This window comes from Phaethon aethereus (genome assembly GCF_964289735.1).
Source record: "Phaethon aethereus genome assembly, chromosome: 1".
Lineage (NCBI taxonomy): Eukaryota > Metazoa > Chordata > Aves > Phaethontiformes > Phaethontidae > Phaethon > Phaethon aethereus.
The window spans coordinates 81,009,876-81,036,722 of NC_138575.1; the positions used below are offsets into that span (position 1 = coordinate 81,009,876).

The following is a 26,847-nucleotide window of genomic DNA, read 5'->3' on the forward strand; positions in this document are numbered from 1 at the left end:
TCTACCACGACCTGTGAGTCCTTCTCTGCAAAGATGCTTTCCAGCCACTTGGCCCCAGTGTGTGCTGGTGCTTGGCGTGAGCCCTCCCCAGGTGCAGAACTCTGCATTTTTTTCTTGTTGAACTTCATGAGATAGCTGTCAGCACATTTTTCCAGCCTGTTGAGGTCGTTCTGAATGGCAGCACAACCCTCTGGTGTTATCAGCTGTTCCTCCCAGTTTTGTATACTCTGAAAATTTGCTGACGATGCACTGTGTACCATCATCTAGGTCGTTAATGAACGCATTAAACAATATTGGCCCCAGTATTGCTCTCTGCAGTAACACCACTAGTGACTGGCGCCCAGCTGGACTTTGTGCCACTCATCAGAACTCTGAGCCCAGCAGCTCAGCTGGCTTTCAATCCACCTCACTCATCCACCCCACTTAGAGGTTGTATATTGTTAAAAATCTGTATCAGTAAATAAGGACCCATCAAAGTATTGCTAGTTCAAAAATCCAGGTAAATATTGCTGGAAGCAGGAGATTAAAAATAAATAGTAATGGAAAAGCAGATAAAGGAGGCTGCAAAAGAACAAGGAGAGAAAGGAGGTGGTAAGTACAGTTTTGGGTGGAAGGGGAGTTCTGATAATTAGCTACGGCTTAGCTTTTCCTTTGTCTGTAAGAGACTTTGGAAGTGTGGACTGATATTTTTTTTTTTTTCTTTCTTTCTTTTTTGAGAAAAGTAAGTCAAAATGATAGGAAGGAAAAGTTCACAATCTTGTTTGGAGATGTCAAAAAGCTGCTAGAACAACCTGAGCCTTGCCATGGCTCAGTTTCACAAGGACAACTGGCTGAAATCAATGTGCTGGATTCAAACCCTTCTTGTCCCCACAGGAGCACAACTTTCCTTTGATTATTGTTGATTTATACAAACTTTTCTCTCTTGAGTATGGGAAATGATCCAGTACTTAATTATTAGGCATTGTGAACCTCAAGGTTATGCATGTTATGTACACGTTTATCTCAGCTTGTTCTGGTTAAATTGATACTAATTGGTTTTGTTGAAAGCAAAGCTTCTGATAAGATGTCATGTTATCAGTGTTCCTGCTAAGCTAATTAAACCCCTGAGACAGCACTGCTATGTGCTTTTTCTTCCTGTCGTGAAAAAAAAAGTGTTTATTTTGTTCATAGGCATATGAATTCCTGTATTGCAACTATCACCTCTCCTGTTACATAGGGGTTTATCTTACTGGGAGGGCAACTCTGGCAAATTCTGCAGTCAATCTGTCTGTTGAAGTGAAACAGCCAGAGACTGCCAGAGAGGTGCTGGTAGGCCGAATGCCACTATAATTAGATGGTTAATTATAGTCAAGGTCGTTTGGGAATTGGTGTCCCTGTCAGTATTTCTGTGACCAAACATGCCATTTCCAGATACTGGAAATACTCAAATACTTCAAGTATCATAAGTGACGATACCCTAGGAAAGAACTCAGCCCTAAAATAGGCACCGGTGTGAATATCCCCTGGGTTTCCTATGGAGCTACGTCCCTGAGTATCAGCCAACTATTGTTTCACCTTCAGGACAGTAAAGTAACCACCAATGCAGCAGCATCAAACGGATGTGCTTGTATCCCTTAAAAAAAAATTCTTCCCTTTTCTACCCAAGCTCTGACCACTGAATTAAGATATGTTTCAGTGTTCATTACAAGCAAATGCATGTAATGAATTTGGTGCTAAAAATGTGCTTTGTGTGTTCTGAAAAATCACTCCTTTTTTTAATTGTGTTTTAAGGCTGGCATGTGTTGTTTCTATTTGTGTAGGTTTTTATGCATGTTTCCCTGGAATGATATTACAAGTTCAGCTTGTAGATTTTTAGTTTCTATGTAAATTGTTGGTGCATCTGGCTGGCTGTTCAGTCATGAAAAGTGACAGGATAACCTTGAGTGCTATCTGTTGCAGTAGTGATGTAGCATCTTACTAGACCTTCAAGGCAAGAGGAGAATTTCCATTCATTTAGATGGCTGTCTTATTGGAACCCCCTCTCTCTTTTCAATAAGTAGCACATGGATTAATCTACTGAACTCTTCTTTGCAAAATACATATTTGCAGGCTAGCTGATGACTTAATTTTTATACTACTACTAATAGTTTACAGTTTCAAAAGAATTGTTATGTAAAGAGGTAAGAAGACCTTGATCTTCCTAAACATCTTTCTAAAAGATAAGCAACCTTCTTACTGGAAACTGGTTTAAAATATGTCTCATTTGTTGCTTAACGTGTATTTGAGAGCCTGTATGTTCCTTCCTTGTAGTTTGTTTGAGAACATATTTCTTGCCTGACCTTGACTATGGTTGTTACTTGTACTCTGCCTACTTGTTTAGGGCACTGACACGGTCATGAACTTCAATGGGAGCAGTCAAGGCTTTTGGAAAACAAGGCTATAAGTACAGGAGCTGTCTTGTTTGTTAACGTTTTCTGTCTGAAAGAGAAAAAAAGTAATAATGAAGGAAGCATAAAAACCAGTGAAAAACTACACAGAGTTTGTTGTTGTGGTAGGTTGCAGGTAGCCCTGTGGCAGCAGATATTGCAAACATTTGTGCATCTGCAGGAATGGTTGGATCCAGTGATATTAGCTGTACCACTGAAAATTGGAGGGACTGAGAAATCAAAGGACAGGTTGGCTGACCTGTCTGAACACTGGATTTCTATGCTTTGTTTTAAGCCAGGTCATTACCTTTCCTTTCTTTCTTCTAGAAGACAACTCTTAAGTGATGGTGGCAAGGAGTAATTTTCTATGTCGGTTTTCCTCAGTACTTCTAATGCTCCAGTACAGTTGGTATGTGACAATGGTAACATCTGAAAGTAATTTTTTTTTCTTCACTTGCTTTCTGAAGGTAATTGACCTTCATTCGGTCACATATAAGCTAAAAGGATGTTTTTATAAGCTGTTCAGAACAGCTGCAACCTTTTCATGAACACCAGAGGAGGTTTTAGACTAGTTTCCTAGAAAAGCAGGAGTCTGTGGTACGAGAACATCCCCTTCGGATTACAGCAGACTTCTCCTTCTGGAAAACTGTACAAATGGATTTTTCATTCTCCCTGATGACCCATGGAAGAACGCAGTTGTAGATGCAATGTATCCGTTGTCCTGTAAGTTGAAGTTTCTGTAGAGTGCTTCCTCTTCAGTGGAGTTGTAGATAGGAGCCATCCCAGGGTAAAAGGTGGCTATTTTCATTCTTTGTTCACTGCTAGACATTTCAAGGCTCTTAACTTTTACTCAAGCCTTTTGGTTTTGTCAAAATCTTCTCTCCTCCTTGCTTTTATAGATTGTCCATGGATCCCACGTTGCTGGGACAAACAGCAATGCATTTCATTCAGTACTAGTTACCTGAAGGCACAGGTTGATGTACTTCAGATAAATGTCAGCTTGGGTAAAATGCTAGGAGAGTGTGCATCATCTGCTTCCCTTTGCTCCAGAAAGCTGGTGGCTTGTGAGGAGAGGATGGAAAAAGGAGTGAGAGGATAAGATGAAAAAATCTGAGGTGCTTTATCAGATGGGGGTGAGACCAGAAGCATGAGACAACATAGATGCCAGATTTGAGCAAATATTGCTGAGTCTCGGTGGAGAGTGTTGCTGTGCAAGGAGAGGAAGGTACATCAGCCCATTAATCAGCTATGCCTCTCCACTAACCTTTGAGCATGCTAAGCAAGAATATAAGAAAATCTGTACAAAGAAAGAGACAATAAAGGTAAAAAATCTATAGGTCTGTACTACTGAATTATTTTTTGCACATGCTTTGTTCCTTCCCCTCCCCCCGCCCCCCCTTTCTCTGCAGTATCAGCTTTTTATTGTTCATACAGAGACAAACAGACTCTTGTTCCAGGGGGAAGGGGGGTGGTGGGAAGGCTCGGGTAAGCGGGGAGGAATGTCCTGTTCACTGCCTCACTCTGGCTCCAGGTTGAAGACATGGGGGGGGATTTCAATGTATAAGGAGCAGTGAAGTGTCAGAAAACAAGCGACAATGAAAACAAAGTGCAGCCAGTAACCTTGGGGCTCTGACACTGAGCAAATGTTTGTCAGAGGAAGATTCTGCTGGACATCACCGGATAAGAATGAGTTGATGTCACTCTTGGCAAGGGCGGGAGCTCGGTTTTTTCCACACAAACAGCACAACATGGCGAGGGGAAAGGAGAGGGAAGGATGGGAAGGAGGGGAGGGGAAAGAGGAAGAGGAGGAGAGAGCTGTTTGCTATAAATTGGACTAATAAAAGTATATGAAAGCATGGCTTGTTTTGTTGGAAGGAGTCTCAGTGCTGGGACATAAATAGACAAAGGTTAAGGATGCTTCAGGGCTCCTCCTAGACTGCGGCTCTGAAGAGCTGTACACAGATTCCTGACGGCCGTTGCGTAATTTGCTTTGACTTGCTCACAGTCGAGAGAGTACTATAGACTCATTCCTGTGGCCCTTGTTCAACAAAATCTCATTTGGTTTTAATGGGGAATTTTTGCTTGAATAAAGACGTTCATCTTTTATGACCTCTGGTAGCTTCAGTGCCTGGCCAGTGAATAGGAGGACCTCCCCTTGCCCTCAACCCCTGCATACCCTTCTTTTAAAGCTTCATCATATTTTATACTTCAAGTAATGAAAAGTTTTCTCTGCAGAGAGACTTACACCAGGCAGGCAGCAGAACAGTGAAAGCTGCCTTCCAACAGGTACCACTCTGAAGCTAAAAAGTAACTACTGATATTTGATGAATTTGGTGGTGAGCGGTGTTGGAAAGCACCACAGAAAAGGTGTAGATAATGAGTGAATGTTGTGATAGAGCAGTTTTAGAAAAAAACTGCTTCTAAAAACAAAACATAGAGTCTTCTAAAACCAAAAAAGCATGGGAAATCATTAACAGCAGCTAATCTATGAGCTGTCTATACTCATCCCCTGTATGAATGCTCTTGTAGAGCATTGAAGTGACATGGCTTTATTTGTTTATTTATTTAAAATGTATGATTTGGTTTAATAACTTTTTTTTTTCCTTAACAAAAATAGGAGTTGTGTGGTGTTTACTCTGTTTGTGCTCATGCATTCTAGTTCAGAGCAGACCGTTTCTGAAGTGGCACATGTTAAACTAGAGAAGAGCTATCCTAGGCTGGAGTAAGTGCCAGTACTGAGCCTTCTAGCTGTTACTGATGCGAGGTATTTCTGTGTCCTGTATCCCTCCCTCTCCTCATCTCCACTATGTATACAAGTTGCTATGAGCAGCCTACAGCTACCCAAACATCTGTAATGTATTTGTGTAGTTAACAAACAGCCTTTCAGGATATGGAGCACTTGTGGAAAATTGGGCCGTTATTTTTCAGAATATAAAAGGATTTAGAAACTGGATTGTTGGGGGTACAAACTTTGCAAACCAATTTAACAACATAACTTACATTCAGCTGGCTCTCATCACCAGACTTTTAGAATCACTGTGATAGTATAAGGAGGCAAAGCTTTACATTTGACCCTCTCATTACACGATTCCCTCAGGTATATGTGGCTCTCCGGAAGCTTTTCAATTTGATGATTTCCTGCTAGGCCACGCTATCTCATTCAGAAAACTTGGCTACCACAGTGTTGATTGAATAGATTTGAGTGCTCTCTGTTGAATGACCTTACTAGACATGTGCACACTTCAGACCTCTTTTGCAATGACTCAGCTCTGGGTATGAGCAAAGAACAGCGCACAAGACTTCAAGGCAGACTGGACAAGGAAAATCTTTTGCATTTGTGCTGAAGCCATTTAGAAGTGCAGGCAGTGTAGCTGGGAAGGAGGAACGATGAGGTTTGTTGTGTGCTCCGCTCCTTTACTGAAAGCTATCGGAATGAAAAAAAACCTTTTAACTACTGCTGCAAGTGCCATCTTCCTCTCCCTAAATTAAGTGAGAATAAGAAGAGAAAAAAAATCACATAGTCATTAACTAGAGAGTTGAATGAAAACACTTGAAGTATTAATGCATTTCTAAGAGAGTCTGAAGAACTCAAGGCTCTGGACTTTCAAGTTTTAACATGTTCTAAATGGTTTTGTACCTTAATTTTAAGGCAGTTGAGGAATAAGATACTGTTGTATGCTACTGTCACTCATGTCTTCTGTAGAGTTATTTTTCCTATTCTCTTTCTCCCCCAACCCAAGAAGAGATGTGAATGTGTCTGCACTCCCATGGTATGTTTTCATATTGCTTTCAGACTTGTGCTGGTTTTGGCTGGGATAGAGTTATTTTTCTATTTAGAAGCTGGTATGGGGCTATTTTGGATCTGTGCTGAAAACAGTGTTGATAATACAGGGATGTTTTAGTTATTGCTGAGCAGTGCTTACACAGAGCCAAGGCCTTTGCTGCTTCTCGCACCGTCCCTTCAGAAAGGAGGCTGGGAGTGCATGGGAAGTTGGGAGGGGACACAGCCAGGACAGCTGACCCCAACTGCCCTACGGGATATTCCATACCATATGGCGTCATGCTCAGCATATAAAGCTGGGGGAAGAAGGAGGAAGATGAGGGACATTCAGAGTTACAGCCTCTGTCTTCCCACGTAATGGTGGGAATGGAGCGTGATGGAGCCCTGCTTCCCTGGAGATGGCTGAGCACCTGCCTGCCCATGGGAAGTGGTGAATGAATTCCCTGTTTTGCTCTGCTTGCATGTGCAGCTTTGCTTTATCTATTAAGTTGTTTTTATCTCAACCCACGAGTTTTCTCACCTTTACCCTTCTGATTCTCTCCGCCATGCCACTGAGGGGGCAGTGCGTGACCAGCTGCGTGGTGCTTAGTTGCCGGCTGGTGTTAAACTGTGACAGGACTTTTTTTCTGTTGAGAGTGGAGATGTGGAATCAACATGTTGATATGTGTTTATATTAGTGAAAACAAGAAATGCTGTATGATTTCAGAAAAAAAAAATGGTAAGGCTCTTCTGTCGTCACCCCTGTGGTTACAGAATCCCAGATGATCAAAATTCTTCCCCTACAACTTCTAAAAAAAATTGTGGCTCATCCCCTTCTGCATCCCTTTTCTGAAATCTACCTCTGAGCCTGTACAGTTTGAAAAACCCCTTGTACAGTTTGAAAAAGCAGTACTAAAATTATTGCGAAAGTGGATATGTAGAACCCTATACCAAAATGGCATCTGGAACAGCTACTTTCTGTTAACAGCTGCAGGTCTTACAGCCATCCTGACATTACCAGTGAGCCTAATGTGAACAAAGTTTAAACGTGCAAGGTCTATCACCTTCATAAGAAACCTAAGAAACTATGGATTGCATCCTGCAGGTGGAGAACCTAAGGTCAAAATCATGTTACAGTTACACTGAATCAGTGGCAGATGTAGTAGTTAGAGGTCACTTAGACCTGGATATACTGTTCGTAGGACTTTGGTATTTTGCTGGGTCCAGTATTACAGTGAACCTGATGGAGGTTTTCTGGAAGTTAAACTGAAGCTATTGAGCCTTCAGGCTGTGGACAGGAACAAGGCGCTAATGGGTAAGGAGTAAGCGTAGGTGCAGCTTGGTAAGCTACACGTAAGTGCCTACCTCTTGTAGGCTGGCAGCAGTGAAGCAAGGCAGCTTGTCTCTCATCTTGACAAGTAACCCACCCGACCTTGCATTTCCCAAAGGAAGATAGCTTGTGTTCATGGCTTATTGCTGCACTTTTGATTTGTGTACCCAGGCTACAGATCTTACTGAAAACCAGCAGGATTTCACAGTGTAAAGGTATCGCCACTCCAAGGTGCTGCTGCTGAAGACGGCCATCGTCTCCTGTTGTGGTGGGCTTGGTGGCTGTGCAGCTGCCAGGTGCTGCTTTGGTTGGGTGGACCAGCGGGAGGGAGAAGCAGTTCTGTTGAAAGGGGAAGGCTTTTGCTGGATCAGCCTGCTTGAGCCCATAGTGTGTCCCGTAGCTGTGCGAGTGCTAAGCCTGGGAAGTGGTGGCTGGGGTCAGAGTGGCACACAGCCCTTTAGGGAGGGGGTGGGTGGGAGAGCAGGGACCCCTTCTGGGGCTGGTTGGGCACCCCTAACCCTGCAAATGCCAGTGCAAGAGCTGAGATTGTGTCTGTTCAAACTGCAGTGGCAAATGGCTGTGGAAGAGCAGCCTAGCTCTGCCTGATACGCAACACCAAGTGACTGCTCGTAGGCATTGGAGCATGATCCTTTCTTCAATCTTTAGTGATCTGAAAAGCAAAAAGTCTTAGATGCCGTCTCACAGGAATGCTGAGACTCTCTGAGACTCGACAATTTGCTATTAAGAGCTTTAAAAATGCCAAATGTAGTGAAAAATAACTTTCTGGCCTCTATCATTTTAAAATAGCAGCAAATGCAGATGATGTGCCACCAAATGTTTAATTTTCAATTGTTTTCATGTATAATCTTGAAAACTTAAGTGGAAGCATTCTGCCTTTGTTTCCTTTTTTTTTTTCGCCTCTCCCTATTTTTATGACAAACAAGAGTATTTGCCTGGCAACAAGGCTGTCTTTGGCTTTACAGCTCATCCCTTCCTGGTATTTTCTTTCTTATCTGAAGTCAGAACCTTCTGCACAGAATATAAGAATTAATTGCTGTCAGTGTTGCAAACGAAGTTGTTGTTTCAGATAGTGAGTGAAGAGAAATTGAGCTTTATGGGCATGTGTATATGTATATTAATATAGAATAATGGAGTTTTCTTGAGGTGCCTTTCTGACCAGCGGTACGTTGCCATGGGGGACAGTTTTCTCTCGCTCAGGGGCTCCTCCTGGATGCTGCAGGATCCAGGAGCTGAGGAGGTGGGTGCTGCCCCTCCGCCGTGGAAGCAAGCCTGAGCTAGGGGAGCAAGCCTTGCTTCTTGGCGCTTAAGCCGCACTGGCAGAGCGTTGCAGCTCTGCGCTTCGATTCCGGCCCCTCATTAATCGTCAGAAAGGTTACAGCAACCGAGCCTCACCACGGGTTGTAACTGGCTTTGCACATAAGTAGTACCCGATGGAGATGTGTTAATTGAAATGTCATTAAGTTTCACTTACAGTAAACCAAGTCAGAAAGTCTGTTGTTTGTTGTGTGTTTTGTTCTTTTTTTTTAAAGCCATACCAGATAAAATACTCAACAGTTGAGTAATTATTCAGTGTTTTTAGTTTTATTTGGCTATTGTGCATATTTTCTAGAGTTATGAGCAAAAGAAGTAGGCGGATGTCCTCACGTACCCGTAATTACTCTAACTAGCAATATTCTGATGCTGTAGCCATCCATAACATCATGTATTTTTCTTTCTCTCTTAGTGTAGTCAGAGGATGCCAAGAGAGAGTCCTGTGCCTGGGGGGTGGTCTTATAATTTTGCCAGGCTCTGCCCCAGACTGAGGAAGAATGTCTGTCTGCCTCCAGATGATCCCCAGAGTGGGAGGGCTGATCTAACAGCTCAGAGGAGGAAGAACATACCTATAGCTGTGTGTTTTGTGCTGCTTCTGAGGCTGTCGGCCCCCTTTGTGAGCCAGTTTGGCTTGGTGGGCTGATGGGGAACTAATAGCAACGTGTGGGTAGTTTTCGGGTAGGTTGATGAGCAGAAGCTGTCTGTGAAGGAGCTCAGTGAGAACCAGGACTGGTACAAGGACGGGGACTGGCCTGCATGGCAGAGGGGTGGCAGAGCAACAAGATTCATCCCCTTTTCAGCAGCAGAGCACCCTAAGATCAGCTCAGGATGTAGTTCTGGGAGTGTACCTTCTTAAGCAGGGATGGGGGCTTTTCCCGACTGCTCGGAGGCTTTCTACCTATAAAGGCTTTATAGGTATTGTAGTAGACCTTATAGGTACCTTGAGGGAGACGTGACTTAGGATGAGCAAAGCTCCACCTGCCAAGTGTTTAGAACCATTACGGCGAGGAAGTGAAGTTTTGCTGTAAAATGACCAATACTTTCCATGACAGACTTAGGAAGTAGGTTCGTGCTGTGTGTGAGCACACCATCAGCAGACTGTATATTAAAAAAAAAAGGAGGGTGGTTGTGTTTTTACAGCTGCACTGTTTGGGGTGTGGGGGGGACATTAAGTGGAGGGACGAATGAATTGCTGCGTTCTGGGTATCTCTAACCGCAGAGGGAGTTGGCGCACATGTCGGTGGAGCTGGAATGTGGAAGTTGTTGGGGCTGGCTCAGAGATGCGTCTCCTCGGGCTGATGGCCACGCTGGGACTCGAGTCATTGTCTTCCAGCGTGAGGAGCTGGTGCTCGAGAAGCTCCCAGGCTCGCTAACCCTGTGCTGTTACTTCTTGTAACTGATAAAAGCGGTACTCCTAGATTAATGTTACCTACGGGTTACCTATAAGGATAGGATCACACAAATGTTGCAATTATGTATTCAAAGCTTGCTTAAGTGGCAGCTTATTTTAACAGTAAGATGATGCTCTTTCATAATATTTTACTAGTGAGTTCATTTACTGAAGTGCAAAGGGAATGTAAACTGTCTACTACAGAGAAGGTGCAATTTGCTTGATTTCCCCCCCCCCGCCCCCCGGGGATTTTAAAACACTTCATGCTAGGGATTCCTTATTGTGCTTTGTCTTTCTTCAAGGCACTTTGCCACTTGACAGTATTTGACAGGAGATGATAAACACGGAGGTAATACAGAGCACAGCAGGCCACTTACTTCTGTGTAACTGTTGAATGTTTTAGGTGCCCTAATAAGCCTCACAAAGCTGAGCGATTAGTTCTTTAAACACACTGTCAAAAGCAAATAGTGTGTGCGTCGTCTCCTTATCTCCCCAACTGAACCTTTGAGTAATTTCTATATCCTAAATTTAGTTGTTATAATTTCATGCCAGCTGTTAACGTTTCCTTCTGGCCAGGGAAAATACCCTTATGTTGCAATACAATGCTGGGAACAGTAATAGTTATTTAGATACTAATACTGTTTGGAAAATTACATCCATTGTATCCCTTGAGTTAGTTCTAAAATCAGTTCTAATGGATGTGGGAAAAGAAGCAGAGCAGACTGAGAAAGAAAAGTGCATCAGCACTTGAGTTCAGCTAACCTGAATTAAGAAGGTAGGAACAAAACCCGATGGGAGAGCTGGGGCAGGGATGGAAGTGTTCGTTCAGACTTCGGCAGCAGGCATTCACAGAATAAATGTGAGATGGTGGGAACATTTAAATAGAAGATGGCTCTTCCTGAATAACTGTGCTGTTTGGGCAGTGGGGCTGCCAAAAAAAGAAGTTTAATTGTCTGAGGGCGTCCAGGTTCCCAAAGTGATGCTTTCTTGCATGGTACTGAACAGGAGAAATGTGTTGGCTAAACCTCTCTCTCCTTTACTCAGCTGGACTTGCTAGTAGGTAACCACTTAACGTAATAAACAAAACAGTACAGTTGAACTTGTTATAAGAAAAAGTAAGGAGCAATTACTTAATTTTTGTGAATTATATACTGTATGAGCTATGTACATATGGGTTGTATCATTTTAAAGGCTTCATCAGCCTCACTTGGACTTTGCTGCTCCTGAGTAGTGCAGCCATTCCAAATAATGCTGGTAAAGCCTTCAGAGGAGAAATAAGTATCATCCAAATTAAAATTTGGATGTGAAATGGTAGCCCACACTGCTAGCAAAATGACCGAGTGGTAAATTGGCCACATGTGAGAAAAGAAGATAAAAGTAGAAACTGTCAACTCTGTTGCATTTACAAATGACTCTTGTTCTTTGCTATATTTCCCTGAATGCACATAGTAGAAAGAAATTACTGTTCCTAGTACCTGTGGCCAGAACGCGTCAATAGTATATTTTGGACAGTGCTTCTTTAATGTGTATTTTAGATAGTGCTCTTGGAAAAATGGACAAAGGCCATGACATGGCCATAATTCTTGGCCATGATGTTATTTTTACTATGGCAATGTGCTTTCGCTCAAACCCTTAAGGTCTGGGGCTGCAGCTGTAATTGAGGATATTGTGTTTGCCAGAACAGAAGTGAATGATTTTAAATCTAACACCTGACTGTATTTTGATCTGATACAGAAATTTCCTGTGAGGAAATAGGAGGAAAATATCACAGGTGTCTACTTTTTTGTGATGATACAAAAATGATAGGAAATACATGAAAAGTGCTGCTACATAGTGAATAGAAACTGTATATTTAATGTATATAAATAATGTTTATACCAGAATCAGCACTGTGCTTTGTTTGCAATTATAAATCATTGATAAAAAGTTTCATCAACAGATCCTATTACTTTAAAAAGAGCTCTTTCAGTGAAGCTATCTTTAAAGTTTTCTCTGCTGCTTTTACAACAGTTTTCTCCATCTCTGGAAAAGAAAACTGAAGTCTGGGACTTGCTGAATCTGTAAGTAAATGGCCTGTTCATGAGTCTTGCTCCGTGCCATGCTGTGGCGATAAACTGCAAACAGAAAACTCTCAAATTGACATCTGAACTGAAGAAAGTGCCCAAAAGTTCGGAGGAAACCAACAGACAGCAATGTTGGCTAATCTAATAAAAGGTGTTTCTTGTTGAAGAAGCATACCTTGTTTACAGGCATGTCGTAGATGTAATCTGTGAGCCTGAAGTGGCTGGCCATGTTGCCCTAAATCTTCTTTCCTGTAATGTGATCTCAGGCACAAGGCCTATGAATAAGTTACCATGGAGAAAACTGGGTTGTGAGCTCAGGCTTGCAACCCTTCAGCTATGCTGTAGTAATTGCCTGTGTGTGTGCTTTTGCCTCTTCGTAAAAGCAGCACAGTGTACTCTGCCTGAATTTACTCAGGGTTTGTGTGTATACATAAGCTGGTTATTGTGGAACAGCAAACGTGCCCCAACTTCACGTGGGTGCCCTTGTGCTCAGAGGTGACTTTACATGTCATCTTTCCTCTAAACCACTGAACACTGGTTTTGTTGTTCTGTTTGTTTTTTCTGCTAGTATGAGCTATGTCATGTGGCTGAAAATCAATGCGCTTTTGCTAATATGAAACAAACTTTATTACTAGTAATAGAATCAATTAAATGAGTTTTACCTTGCAGATTTTGGGGTTTTAAACATTTTATTCAAAAGAAATTTAGTTTATTTGTTCCTGCTGTCCCTTTTCGCTTCCATCTACAGCCTAGAAAACTTTGCATCTGCTGGCAAATTTCAACCAAACTTTGCAGTAGGAGAGAAATACTAAAGGTAGTTAAGTTCCTATTATTTCAAGGAAGGATGGGTGGACAGCTAAAGTTGAGACTCAGTGCTTTGCATGCATAAAAATAGTGAAGTGACAGCTTGCTGTTGCTAAAACAGAGAAGTTCCCCTCTGTCCTTTCCTTCCCTCTCTCCCACCTCTCCTGGGACTAGCTGTAGTTTTTGATCACCTGGTGCTCTGATTCCTTTTGCTACCCTAGAGGAAAAAGAAAACCACTGGATAAGTTTTCTGTGGTTTTAGTAAAGTGAATCATTTTCTGTGCAAGAGCTGTGGTGAGGCACGTGATGAGCATAGGAGATGGACGTTCCCTTTTGCAGAGCACGTATGTGGGGGTTGGGGGGAAGAAGCTGTTGAGCTGGCTCTGGTTGTCTTATGAACCTTTATTAGATGTCAGAGGATCTGTGTGGGAGAGACTGTGTTGATGCTCAGTGCTCAACGCTGACGGTGCTGTAGGAAAGCAGGCTCCGCTGCCGCCTGTCCTGCTGGCGTTCGGTATTTCAGGGTGAGAGAAGGGGAAGGATGTTCTGGCGGTGAAGTCATTGGGCTGAGGGACAGCAGTTTCCATGTAGTCTGGGATAAATCATTTAATCTCTTGGTGCCTCAATTCCTCATCTTATAAAACTACGTTAGTCTTCTGGCCTTTGGGTTTGCAGAGGACTTAAGATAATGGGGTCAGTTGTAGCCTGTGGATAACACGTGCTTACGTAATTAGATGATGGTAGGTCTTGGGTCTCTGTTGATTTGTTTAAAAAAACCAAAACATTGCTGCAGTGTAAATACAGCTTACTGCATGACACAGGACCATCATCTCTCACTTCCCTGTGAATTACACCATCCGTTTTTCCAGCCTTGTGCCTATTTTTATACTTTGGGGTCTGTTGCAGGAAGTTGGCCACACAATATTGCAACTGCGTAGTCAAAACCACTTTTTGCTATATTACTTCTGTGCTCCAGAAGTGAAAAATCAGTGGGAAGATGGACTGGGTAGGATCTTGGCTGCCTTTAGTTGACGAAGTGCAGCTGTATGCTTTTCTTCAGAGTATATTGTGTACCTTTTTCTCTACCTGAAACTTCAAAAGAAGGGTATTGGTCGACATGCTTCCAATTTTATGGCAATGACTACTGACTTTTTGAAGGTGTAACACTGGGCAATCTCACACTTCCAAAGAGGCATATCTAAGTAACTGCAGACTGAAATCTCAGTACGTGCAGATGATGCACTGTTTTCTCCTTTGGGTCATTCAGGTTTCAAACAATCCAAATGAGGAAGCATTTCTGATTTCTTTCTGGTTTACTTCTTTTCAAATGGAAATTGTAGCTTAGAAATTTTTTGCATCACTAAGACATTTGTGTTTTGCAGCAGTCTTCAAAGTCCCAGTCATGATCAGGCTCCATTGTGCTAACTGCCGTATGGATCATACGAAGCATGGGACAAACGTCATCATGTCAGAGAAGCTGCAAGCTTCAGTGGTGTAAAAAACTGTGTGCACGTTATTGATTATGTATAGCTATCCCTATGTGACAGGAGAAAGCTTTAATGATGTCTAGAAATCTTTGCAGTATCTAGTCCTAAGCAGAAATGAGGCTTAATAGGAAAGCAGAAATATAATAAACAAATACCCTTTTAGTGTAATTAATAATAATAATAACAACAAAACCCCCTCTCAATCACAGTTTCCTCTAATGTAAATTATATGACCTTAATAGGTGGAAACCTGTAAGAGTGTGGGGTTTTTGTCTTAGAATTGTAGCAAACTACATTTTTATAGAAGCCTAAATGTCTTGAATATTCTTAGTATTTGTTTTTGAAGACAAACGGTGGAGGAACAAAAGGGGAGGTGATTTATATATCTTGGTGAATAATGTCTTACAGGCAATAGCTTACACTGCGTTAGGAGGCCGAGGTGCAGTGTTCATACTGAGAGCATATTTGAGCTCTGTGGTCAGAAAAGTTGCCTGTTAAATGATGTGACAAGATGAGAGTCTTCAGCCCATCTGTCACCCATGCAGAAGTAAACGATCACATGGTACCGACTCCAAAGTAGAAGGAAAATCTGCTGTTACAGCCAACATTCCTTGTCACAATACAAATATGTTCTTTGCTCACATAATCGCTATTCAGTTTGCCTACAGTCATTGTGTTCCCCCATTAAAGTTCAAAGGAATTGAAAATACACAGTTGACAAAGCCAACTTTTGTCTTGGAGTGAATACATATTTTATTACAAGGTGTTTTATCAGTGAGTTTTTTAGAAAATAAACTGGTCTGTGAAAAAGATCATGTGGTCATCCACACTTGAGCTTAAAGATTTCTGGGTGAGTAGCAGTGATATTTTTAATTTTTTTTTAAATTTTCTTTCAATTTCTTTATGGTTGACTTTTACTAATTCTGTGGTGTATGCCGTTTTCTTAAGGGCAGCCTGGGTTTCAAAATTTGAGTGTATAAATTTTGAAGTTTCCTAACTGAGGTGTTACAAAAAAAAACCCCCCAAAACCCAAACCACGAAAAACCCCACAACAAAACAAAACAACCCCGCAAAATCTATTTTGACTCTTCAGGCTTTGCTGAAAATGTAGTCTTCACGGATGAGAGAGGAAGTACACAATTAATATTCAAAGCGTTTAGTCAATAAGAGCCCTGTAAATCTGATTACATTACCTGTTTGGAAGTATTTTAATGCCTTTTATTCTGCTGCACATACATGTGCAATTATTTCTTTTCCGTAGGTCATATTAAAGTCCTCCTGCATGGAGAAGATATGGAAATGAGCTCTCTATCTCAGCTAATAGCAAGTTGCTGCCTCCAAACTTGTGCAAGCAGTTATGGTCAAGAAAGAAGACTCTGTCTTTAGGGATGTAATTTCATCTGTTTCTTGTGTGGATCTTTTTTTGGTACTTAGGATGCCTGAAGGTACTGGCAAAACAATCTCCCCATGCAAATAGCAACAAGGAAGGCAACTGTAATAGTTAACCTGTGGCCACTGAGGCCAGACTTTATTTAAGAAGCTGGCCAGACTGGGTAGCTTCTACCCAAGAGCTTTAGAAATGCTTGATGAGACAAGTTGTGTGGGGTAGATTGTTTTTAAATACTCTTGGAACACAGGAAAATTCCTGGAAACTTGAAAAACACTAGTGCTTTTTAAGCTAAAACTAATGCTGTCTTAATGAGGGTAAATGAAATGCCTCAGTGCTATTATATTAATAGTAACCATAGTCTACTCAAATTCAGTGGGGAATAGAAAAGCTGAAAAACTTTTATTGCCTTGGATTAAATCTATGAAAAGGAGTTTCATGAAAAATTAGGGTAATAAGAGGAGAAGTTTGGAGAAGCTGAAATACGGTAAGTTGCAGGCAGCACAGGTGATTTTGAAGCATGGGAGAGGGAAAAATTGTGTACCTGAAGCTGTGTGAAGGGAGCTGTAGGCAAAAAGATATCCACACAAAAAAAAAAAGCGCAAAAAGAGACTTGTGTTAGGAGAGCAAAAGATCACAAACTCTAGCAGGTTAAATAGGAAATCATCAGGAGACCAGAGTAGAAGTTCCTTGAAAACAGCTTTCTACTGACATATACTTAATAAAAGCTTTTTAGATTGTCCTGAAGCTTGCTGAAGAGCCTGTGGGGTTGTCTTCAGAGAATAATTTCAGAAAAGCAGAATCAAGTAGTTGAATCAGCATTTGCTGCAAAAGAAGTACATCATTCTTTACAAAGAGAAGTATTCACAGAAGAGGTTTTAGAAAAAATGGTAATGTACACAGTAGTAAGCCTCCAGAAACAGGTACCAGAGCTGGGAACGCCTCTGTAAAGTTGACAAGCTATTGCTGGTCATGGTGTGTAATCTGTTGGTTCATTTAACCTGGCACTGGGGAGGAGAGGTGATGACATGTGCAATACTGTAATACATGCTCATAAAAAGGGTGTTGCTGATTAGTAGGTCCAGCAAAGGGGTAGCAATTATGGAAGCAACTGGATCGTTAGAGGTGTAACCATTCTACATTGTAGAAGTGACTTGGCTTTTGAAGAGGGATGTCAGGCCTCGGGTTAGAGGTATTTGAAGGTGTTACAGAGGTAATCAGAGAAATTAAGTCTTTTGTGGGAGAGGAGACTGGTCAGTGGAGTTCTTGAGCTTGGAAAGATGACAAGAGAAAGTACACACCACTCTATAGATTTCTGTTGTGTCACCGCACAACAACTACAGAGTATCAAGTATAAAGCAAGTGAAAAGAGTCGTCTTCATGCTGTGCATAAATAAGCATTTTATTGCCAGAAGATGTTGTGGAGATAAATGTACACCTTTCAAAAAGGATTAGTGAAATTCAAGGATTATAGCTTTACTGAACACAGTATTTTGTGTGTGAAACATTTTATTAATAACTTTTGGAGGCAGGAGGCAGGATGATTGTTGGAAGAGGAAGAAGAAGAAGCGATAAATTCATTGTTTTCTAAATGTCCACTGTTGTCAAATGTTGGAAGCAGTATTCTGGGCAAGGTAGACTTCTGGTCTGATTAAATAAGGAGTTACTTTTACAGTCCTCTCTTATATTCCCCAGAAAGATTGGTTAGCTGATGACAGGAACACTTTCTGGCTTTAAAATGAGTAACAAGACCACAGCATCATGTGCTTTGCTTCTGTAATAATAAATTAAAAACTGTGGACCTTTTGGGTTTTGTTGTTGTGTTTTTGGTGGGTTTGTTGTGTTTTTTTTTTTTTTGGTAATGCCTGCTGTTAACTGATTGAGAAGGGGATTGACAAATGGAAATACAGAAATCAAAAAAAAGTATTAATGCTTTTCAGGTTGGAAATCAATCAAGTTGTTAGGATTGTCCATTAAAACAGTAGAACATAACTATGGCGATTAGCTATGTTCTGTATGTATGTAAAATCAGTATAGCATGTAAAGTATTTTTTCAAGAACCTAACTTCTAGTCATAAAAATGCTTTTTAAACTAACAGCTTTCTTCTGCTCAGTAGGATGTGATTTGTTGGAAGTGTATGTTGACCTGGAACCAACAAGGAGATGACTAAGTAGGAGGAAAATGGTTTTAACATGCCTCTGCTTTGCCAAGGAATATGGAAACAATAACAGATTTGTCAAGTCTGTGGGTCAGCTAGCCTTGTAGTGATATATGATATTTCTCTATGCACGACATACTTGGTGTATTGGGTTGTTTTCTTCTAAAGCACTATTTAGGAGCTGAAATGTGAGTCTGTCTTTGTCCCAGTTGCTGTTTTATCACCTTCATGGATGTGGTGTTTACTGATCAGATGTATCCAGGGTAGGTGGGAGATCCTGACTTCGCTTCATTGTGGCAGGCACATAATGTGGCCTGTCTTCTTACTTGTTTTACGATGTAATTTGATAGCCAAGACTGTGCATGTTTGGCAGTTGCCAGAGTGTTTTTGGTCCATGCACTAAAGCTCTGCAGTAGTCCTCCTCCCGTTTCCCTGTTTTTGTTTTCCCCAAGCCACGACATTCTCCGTGCTGCCGTTCTTTGTCATGCTGGGTCATGTTGCATCACACATCATGTGCCAAGTGGTCTCTTCTTAGGTTTCAAGAGATAGATAGAGGTGAAGATAACTCCCGGTGCGCTTCCCCCTTTGGAAGAGAACCAACAGCTTGAAAAATGAGTATTCAATTTAATAAGAAATTAAAACTGTAGATGCTGTTTTCTTCACACTTAAGAGCAGAACCATGCTCTTGGGGGCTGGGGAGTAATAATCACACAGATGAAATCACAGGAACACCCTTTACTTAGTGATGAGATAACTGCTCACCGGTTAGTTGCTCTGAGATGTGCTGGTGACCAGGTTCAAGTCTGGCTGTTTTGAGAGTGAGTCTGAACCACTTGGCGACCTCTGTCTCTCTCCCCTTTTTGGCACTTGTAAGACTGACCTAATAAATATTTTGTTGCAACAGATATGATCTCATGTCCTCTTACAGACCGCATGTAGACCAGTCACTGAGGGATGGCCCTGTCCAGTGGAGAGTTCAAAGTGTGGAACAAAGCTTTAAGAAGGAAGCAGTGATTTTCAAGAGGAGAGTTGTTTAATAATATCCAGAGGTTTGCAGTGCTGGCCATCTCTGATCTAAAAATTAAGCTTTCTCAGTGCTGAATTGCTAGAAGCTTTTAGATATCTCCTCAACTTTCTGTTAGTATAGGAACAAAGGACACCAGCAACACCCTTTTTAATCCCCTACCCTTTTCTGTATCTCACTTTTTGTTCAGGGTTTTTCCTGTGGGTGTCAAGTTTTTCATGGGTATAGGAAAGTATGCTGCTGCCTCACGTGCAGAGCTCATGGAGGAGGTATTACGTTAAAGCTGATTTGGCTCACTGCCTGCTGCTGAGGAGAGGAGAACAGGAAGAGGTCTGGGCTCCATGGCACAGGGTGGAGTCCCTTCTATCCCTGCATCTCTGTTTCTACCCTGTGGGCCTCCCTGGTGAAATATCTGGGATCTGAGGGGTTGCAGTCTGTCTTCCATGAAGTTTCAAGACGACTTACTGTTGCCATCTGCTCTTTTGAAGCAAAGCTACTGACTTGCTAAAAATAAAATGCAGTGAATTAATAAAATCATAGAATGGTTTCAGTTGGAAGGGACCTTTAAAGATCATCTAGTCCAACACCTCTGCCATGGGCAGGGACATCTTTCACTAGATCAAGTTGCTCAAATCCCCATCTAACCTGACCTGAACAACAGTGATGGGGCATCCACAACTTCTCTGGGCAACCTGTTTCAGTGTCTCACCACCCTCATCGTAAGAAAAAGTTCTTCCTTATGTCCAATCTAAACCTATCCTCTCTCAATTTAAAACTATTGGCCCTTGTCCTGTCACTTACAGGCCTTGGTAAAACATCTCTCTCTGTCTTTCTTACAAGCCGCCTTTATATATGGAAAGACCACAATGACCATTACCCCTTGTCCTGTTGCTACAGGCCCTGCTAAAAAGTCCATCCCCATCTTTCCTTTCTGTAAGCCCCCTTTAAGTACTGGAAGGCTGCAATAAGGTCCTCCTGGAGCCTTCTCTTCTCCAGGCTGAACAACCCCAACTCTCTCAGCCTGTCCTCACAGGAGAGGTGTTCCATCCCTCTGATCATTTTTTGTGGCCTCCTCTGGACCCGCTCCAACAGGTCCATGTCTTTCCTGTGCTGAGGGCTCCAGAGCTGGACACAGTGCTCCCGGTGGGGTCTCACCAGAGCGGAGTAGAGGGGGATGTTAATGTTAAGAAAATGTTAATATTTATAGCATAAGTAGTAAGTAGTTACTGTGAACAATTGATGGATCGGCTTTTTGACAACGGGAATTTCTGCCAGGTGGAAGGGCTGCATGGCCTTTTTCCTGCTGCTGTTTACTCTACTTTTGCCTTTTTTGCAAGTTGAAACTCTTAAACTAAATTGCTCTCTGGCATTGTCAGAATGAGCCCAGGGGTCTATGGAGAAGCTAATTCATTTGGCTTCTCCCTACTGCATCACCCAAAAGAATACCATAGTCTATCTTTAAGTGGCATACGCTGTTTGTTTTTTATCGCTACTCCAAACTTTTTTACTGGACTGTATTTCCACCTCTTCCTTCTTGTGAAGGATTTCCAGCTGAGCAGTTGATGTCTCCCTTCACTTGAGCTTGTGCTTTTCTGGGTAGTGAATTAGAGGCTCCTTACTGTTTATTAATTTTGCTTTTAGCGTTATGTAACCTGTACAACATTGTAAGTACATAATATAAATTTGAGTAGGGTGTTCCTTTATAGCTCATTTTACAGTCCTTGGCCTATTCCACTTCAAAATTTTCATAAGCAGTGTAAGTTGGCCAAAATACACACTCCGTGTTAATTAAATCTCCTAAATAGACTCTAATTTTATTCCTCCTCTTGAAGTTGGTGAGAGATTAGTAATAAAAGGAAATTAGTTGGTTGATAGCATCATGTATTTGATCAGTGCAGAAACAGGATAACTGCCTCAGGTGTATGGTGAACTCTTCATTCCTATGTGAACATTCAATATACTAAAAGCTTACAACATTATTTGAACACTTATCCTGACAAGGTAATTTTGTAGAAGATCAGAATTAACAACCTGAGGAAGCACTAGAACATGTAACGCACACCTTTATAGAAAGTCTTACTTCCTTCACTGGGTTTGCTCCTGTTGATGTTTTGCACTTCAGCTGAAAGTAGACTTGAAAGATTTGCAATTGATGTTGCTGGACCTAAGATTTTGTTTGAGACGATTCTTTCTAAAACATGAAAAATAATTTGACTATTGCTAATACAGGTTTTGAGACTAAATGGTGAAGTGTCTATTTCCTCTCCTGACCTCTTGACTCAGGCAGCCCAGTTGTTGTGGGCAACAAGTCAGTAAAACAAAATTATCTTTTTTTTTCCTCTTAAGATAAGGAAAGAAAAGGTTTTGTTTGAAGAGTAATTGAGAGCATCTTGAGAGAATAAATTGTTGAGTATTGATGAAAAGGAAACCTACTTCATCGTATCTGATGAAGTTGCTGTCCTAATCTTGTTTTCATTTCTGTCTGAAAATGTTTTCAAAGAGTTTTAACTTTCTCAAATTCATAATATGCTTCTGACTTACGTCTTGGTTTCTATCTTGTTCTTGTGTTTTGGCAAGAACTGGATGTCACCAGTTGTAGCTTCCAATAGGCATGGGGGCCATCCAAAATAGTTTCCATTTCCCACTGAGGTACATTAGAAGAACTTTTCTAATCCAAATAACTGGCATTTATGACTTTTTAATTGCTTAGTGTGATACTTGCTTACATTTGCTCTTTTAATGTCTTTTCCTGTCTGTAAACTGAGAGTCCCAAATGGCACATGTGAGCAGTCACTGAATTCAGTTTACATACCTTGACAGATGTTTTGAGAAAAACAGATTGTATGTGCTGTTTGTCACAGATGGTGTCCCGACAAGAAAAAAGCTGTGCTAATGCTTAAGGAAAATGAAACCAAAGTAAGTAAATGAAATAGCAAAAAAGGATGGCCTTAGCTTTAGCATCATTTTTTCCAGAAGCTTTGGGGAAAGCGGTCAGTATGGCACACATATGCTTGAGCTCAGCAAAGGTTCTCAAGTTGCGCTATGTAGGCAACGAACAATGGGCAGGAGAAATTTCTGTGGATAATTTTGCTCCTCTGGATATTACCAGTGTCCCAATTTTAAGTCTAATACCTTTTTTTTGGTGAGCTTTTTGTAAAACCTGGTCACACAAGTAGGTAAGGAACTTAATTCCATATTAAAAGAAAAGAAGGGATATTGCTAGTCTTTGAGATTGTAAAGAAAAATCTTAGAAGATTAAAGGGTTCTGAAGATTTAAAAAAGACAAAGTGGGCAAAACATGGACATCTCACCCCTAAATAATTTAACTTAGGTGGGTCATTTTTTATTCAGGTGTGTTTTGGGGGACCAGTAAACTTTAGAGCTCTGTTTTTTACAGCATGATTCTAGTGAAAATAGTTGAGTCCCATGCCCATGTGGGAATGCAGATCTCAACTCCTTCCCCTTCTGACATACATAAAATGAGGAGGGCGTTCATTTTTCACTGTTTAGGATTGTTTTTGGAGGAGAAGAAATAGGACTCACTTTACACAGCATACCACTGAAAACCAAGCTGATACGTGTTACGGAGCTGCATTTAGAGTCCAAGTTCTGTCAAGGAGGACTAAGCTGTATTGCAAACTGTTCTTTGCACTGCTACGAATCCTAAACATCCATAAATCTTTAGTCCATGCTCTTCCCACTTTTAGTCTTCACTGGACTATTACATTGCTGAAGTCCATTCAGTAGCCTGAGATCCTGCGTTAGTTTTTCATTACCCCTTATAAAGCTTTTCTTCTGACTTTGTTGTGCTGCTTCGCAGCCTGCAGCTGAACTAGTTACATGAACAGTCAGACTAACTCTGGTTCTTCCCTTGCCTTGTAGGACTCCTCAGTGGGCAGACCTCTCCGACCAACAGCAAACTGGAAAAGCTGGACCCTCAGCAGGTGCTGCAGTTGTGTCTCCGGTACCAAGATCATCTTCACCAGTGTGCCGAAGCGGTTGCCTTTGATCAGAATGCGCTCGTGAAGCGGATCAAGGAGGTACTGCCTGCGGCGTGCCCGCTTCTGGTGGGGAAGGGCTCAGAGCATCGGCTTGGCCATCTTGTGCTGTGAATGCAGGTGCTTGCTGTAGATGGCTGTGGGTCACTTGCTGCAGTCCACTTCAAAGTAAACTCCGTAAAGAAACTTTTTGGGTGTGCACTTCAAGCAAAGTTTCCTGGCTTTCGTTGTGGTTACTGTTAGGTGGTGTGTTTATTGGTTATGCCCTATGATCCATGGATGTAAACAGTGGCTGTTCCTCTGGTATGGCAAGTACTGCAAGTAACTGTTGAAGAAGTAAAAAGATAACTGAAATTTTTAAAGGTAACATTCCTTATTTAGGTCTGTATAGCATACATTTTATTATGCCTCATGGTTAGGCTCTAATTTAAGGAAAGAAATAGTTATCTTAACGTCTTCTGTGGATGGAGAAGGTAGTATTTCTTTCTTTCTTCAATGAAGAAAAGCTTTGTTTTCAAAGCCCATAACATGCTGTCTCTTCTCTGATCCGTATGGTATAAAGATCTTCTTGTGCTGCTGTTCCTACCACTAAACCATCATTTGAAAATTGCTGATCTGCTTAAATATTCAATGATACTGTCAAGGAGGAAATTAATTCCTGGGGTGAGCATCCTGCAATTGGATTGTCTTTCTCATGTGTAACTACTGTTGTTGGAAAGAGCAGTAGGATGGCTGACTTTTTTTTTTTTTTTTTTTTTTAATTTTATAAAAAGTCAAGACAGACTGGGATGAGAGGAGATGTTGTTCAAGAGTGTTTTCTCAAATACTCCCGATGTGTAGAAGAATTGGTGAATGCTGCATATGTCAAAAGTCTATGAGACAAATACCTTTCAATGTCAAAAGAAAAAATTTTTGAACAGGTGGTTAATTTTTATTCATGCAATATAAACAATGACCTTGATTCATTATTGCTCTATTGGTTTAGAGTTAAGAAAATCTCACATGACAAACTAGATAATAAATTTGATTCATGGGCTGTTTCGAGAAGCTGCTGTCATCATGAAGTTGTAAGTCCAAAATAACATGGGAGCCATTAAAAAGACCTTTTTACTTTGGTGTATCAAGATCTGAGGCCAGCTATTACACAAGATTCAAAGATATTTGCAGATGTGGGTGACTCAATCTCAGAAATGGGATTTAATTGCCAGCCTAATGACACTGTACTGCATTAATCCAAGCAGATTGTAATTCTTTTGGCTGTTAAAGTGTGAGAGGGAATATTGACATGATTTAAAGTCATGGTAGATGCCACCAGTGCAATCTGCATTAGTTGGATTTGCCTTCTATAGGGCAAGTGACAGAGTCTCTTTCAAATTACCTATGGTGATGTTCCTAAGGATTATGATTTTTTTTTTCATGTAAAATAAATAAAACAATGATACTAATATTGTCACTAGCTTCTTTATCTCTGACAAAGTGAAGGAGAAATGGGTGACTCTGTAACTCGGGCAACTGACAAGTCAGTTGGGTTGTTTGGGTTTTTTTGGTCACAACACTTAAGTAACTTCAGATGCTTTCAATCCCCCTGCCAGATCTGGTGGGTTTTTACTGTTCATTTTCCTAATAATTTTTAAATGTTTTTCTTGCATTGGCTGTTCTGCCTGTGTGTTCTGGAGGGGCCGGGTGGGACCCGCTCAGCTTAAATCATTCTTTCCAAATTGTTTGGGCTCTCCTTGGTGCACTAAATCGAACCACTGTTGGCAGTTGTTGACAACAAGGGTTGCAGCTGAACTAGAGCAGGGTATATCTCTCATTACAAGTGTAGACAAAGGAAATCGCATTTGACTGCACCCATTTGTCAGCAATGATTTAGTTTCACCATGGAGACAAAGCTTTGACCATTGGCAAAGCATAAAAATGAAAGAGAAAATGAAGTGTATTGTAAAAAGCATAATGTATGCATGAGCTAGACAGTAAATTCTTTTATCTTCATTTTAGTAGTCAGTATTTTGCTTTTCCTTTTTTCAATACTGTAAGCATTGAAGTGTTTTTCTTCTGATAACAAACTTATCAAGGGACTGGTACTTCTAACTTTCCTACAAAATGTTGGTGAGCTTCAGTCCCCAATTTCCTCCCATTTGTCTGAGGTATGTTCACTTTTCAGACTGTCACTGACTGTACTAAGTGCAGTAACAGTCCTACTGTATAGTATGTTACAGTCATACTGCCTGCAGCCAGGGTTTTTTTAGTCTTTCCTTGAAAAAATGTCCCAGGACAAATATCTTTTGCTCATTGGCTCTGTGGCCAGAAAAAAAGTTTCCTGGTTTCTGTCAAAACTCAAAAGTACTGTTGCTAAATTTATTGGTCCTCGATAACTCATAATTGACTGTGGTGGTTTGTAAATCAGCACACAGTCTGAATTAAAATGTTTCTTAATAGGAAAGAGAACAAGCTAAGGAAAACAAAAAAATTGTTTGACAGTAGTTACTGCAGGCCCATTTATGCGTTCCCTTACTTTGGGGACCAAAACAGTCTAGCTGTGCTCTGCCTTCCATTCCCAGTTTAGCCAGAATTTCTTTGCAGTGTGTTGGCTGGATCCATATCTGCTCCTAAATGTAGAACCTGTGCGGCTTCAGGTTGCTGTGACTGTTGTCTCTCAAGAAGAAATACGGTTATCCAAACGTTTCCTTGAAGGGGAAAGAATTGAAGATGTGATTGAAGGTAGTTGACTCAGCTGCCTCTCTTCAGCAGTTACATTTACTTGTACACAAACTGGTGGTTTTGGAAGGGATTGATTTTTATGACAATAGGCTTTGTCTTCACTGCCAAAAAGAAAAGGATGTGCTTGTACCTTTTTAGGGAAGAATAACCACTATGCATTAAATACTATGTTTCATATTAATTTTTGGCAGCTGACTCACCATCTGTTGCAATACTGCATTAATTCCAGGACCACTGAAATATTTAGGATTCCTTTTAATTTTTTTTCCTTATCAGTTTGAAAAACAAGAGAACAACAATTTGGGATTTATGTATGTGTTAATCCAGGGTTATGGCATCTCACAATATTTGACAGTTTTCAAGAAAAAAGCCTGTATGCAGCATTTTCTGGGTAATTTGTCTAGGCTTTGGTATTTTGTAGGATGAAAATGTTTAGCTTATTGGATGAATCACCACATTATTGACTGCTGAGGCATTCTGTTCAGATGGGTCTGGAAACAGGGTCTAGTCTGTCTACTGATGGTAGTTGGACCCATATGAGCTTGTTGTATCAGTACACTAGGGAAAAGGTGCATTTTTAAAACCCAGTAGACAACGTGTTATTTATGCTAAGGTATAAAAGGCAATTATGGCTAGGTAACAGGTTAAACTGATCTTACCTGCACCTTGGAGCTTTTGCCACAGAATGTTTAATGATGGGGACAGAGTGGACGACACACCTTATGGAGAATGTGATACTTCAGGCTAAAAATTGCAGGGGTGAACCATGACTTGCTGCAGGGATAAAACAATCTCGGTCTGCCTATTCTTGGGTGTTTTACGTGTCTATCAGTGTGAGGACAAGAGAGGTCAACTGCAGTGTTTTTCTTTTGTTTCTATGGTGGGTTTAGGGTCCTAGCCATGGACAGGAGGTCTTAACTTGCTGCATCCCACATCCATCTCTGCCATGACAGTGCTGTAGATCTGCATTATAATGACTTCGAAGTT

At 41.1% G+C, this 26,847-nt stretch overlaps 1 protein-coding gene across 2 annotated transcripts in view; it reads left to right on the plus strand.

Annotated features, from left to right (window-relative positions):
* BORCS5 (BLOC-1 related complex subunit 5) overlaps window positions 1–26,847 on the plus strand; it is a gene marked incomplete at its 5' end in the record, with an annotated part of 74,712 nt that overhangs the window by 32,769 nt on the left and 15,096 nt on the right. For both annotated transcript variants that reach the window (XM_082013943.1, XM_082013944.1), the window contains one exon: window positions 23,024–23,181. In XM_082013943.1, the coding sequence (XP_081870069.1) occupies window positions 23,024–23,181 (158 nt within the window). The remainder of the gene's footprint in view (window positions 1–23,023; window positions 23,182–26,847) is intronic.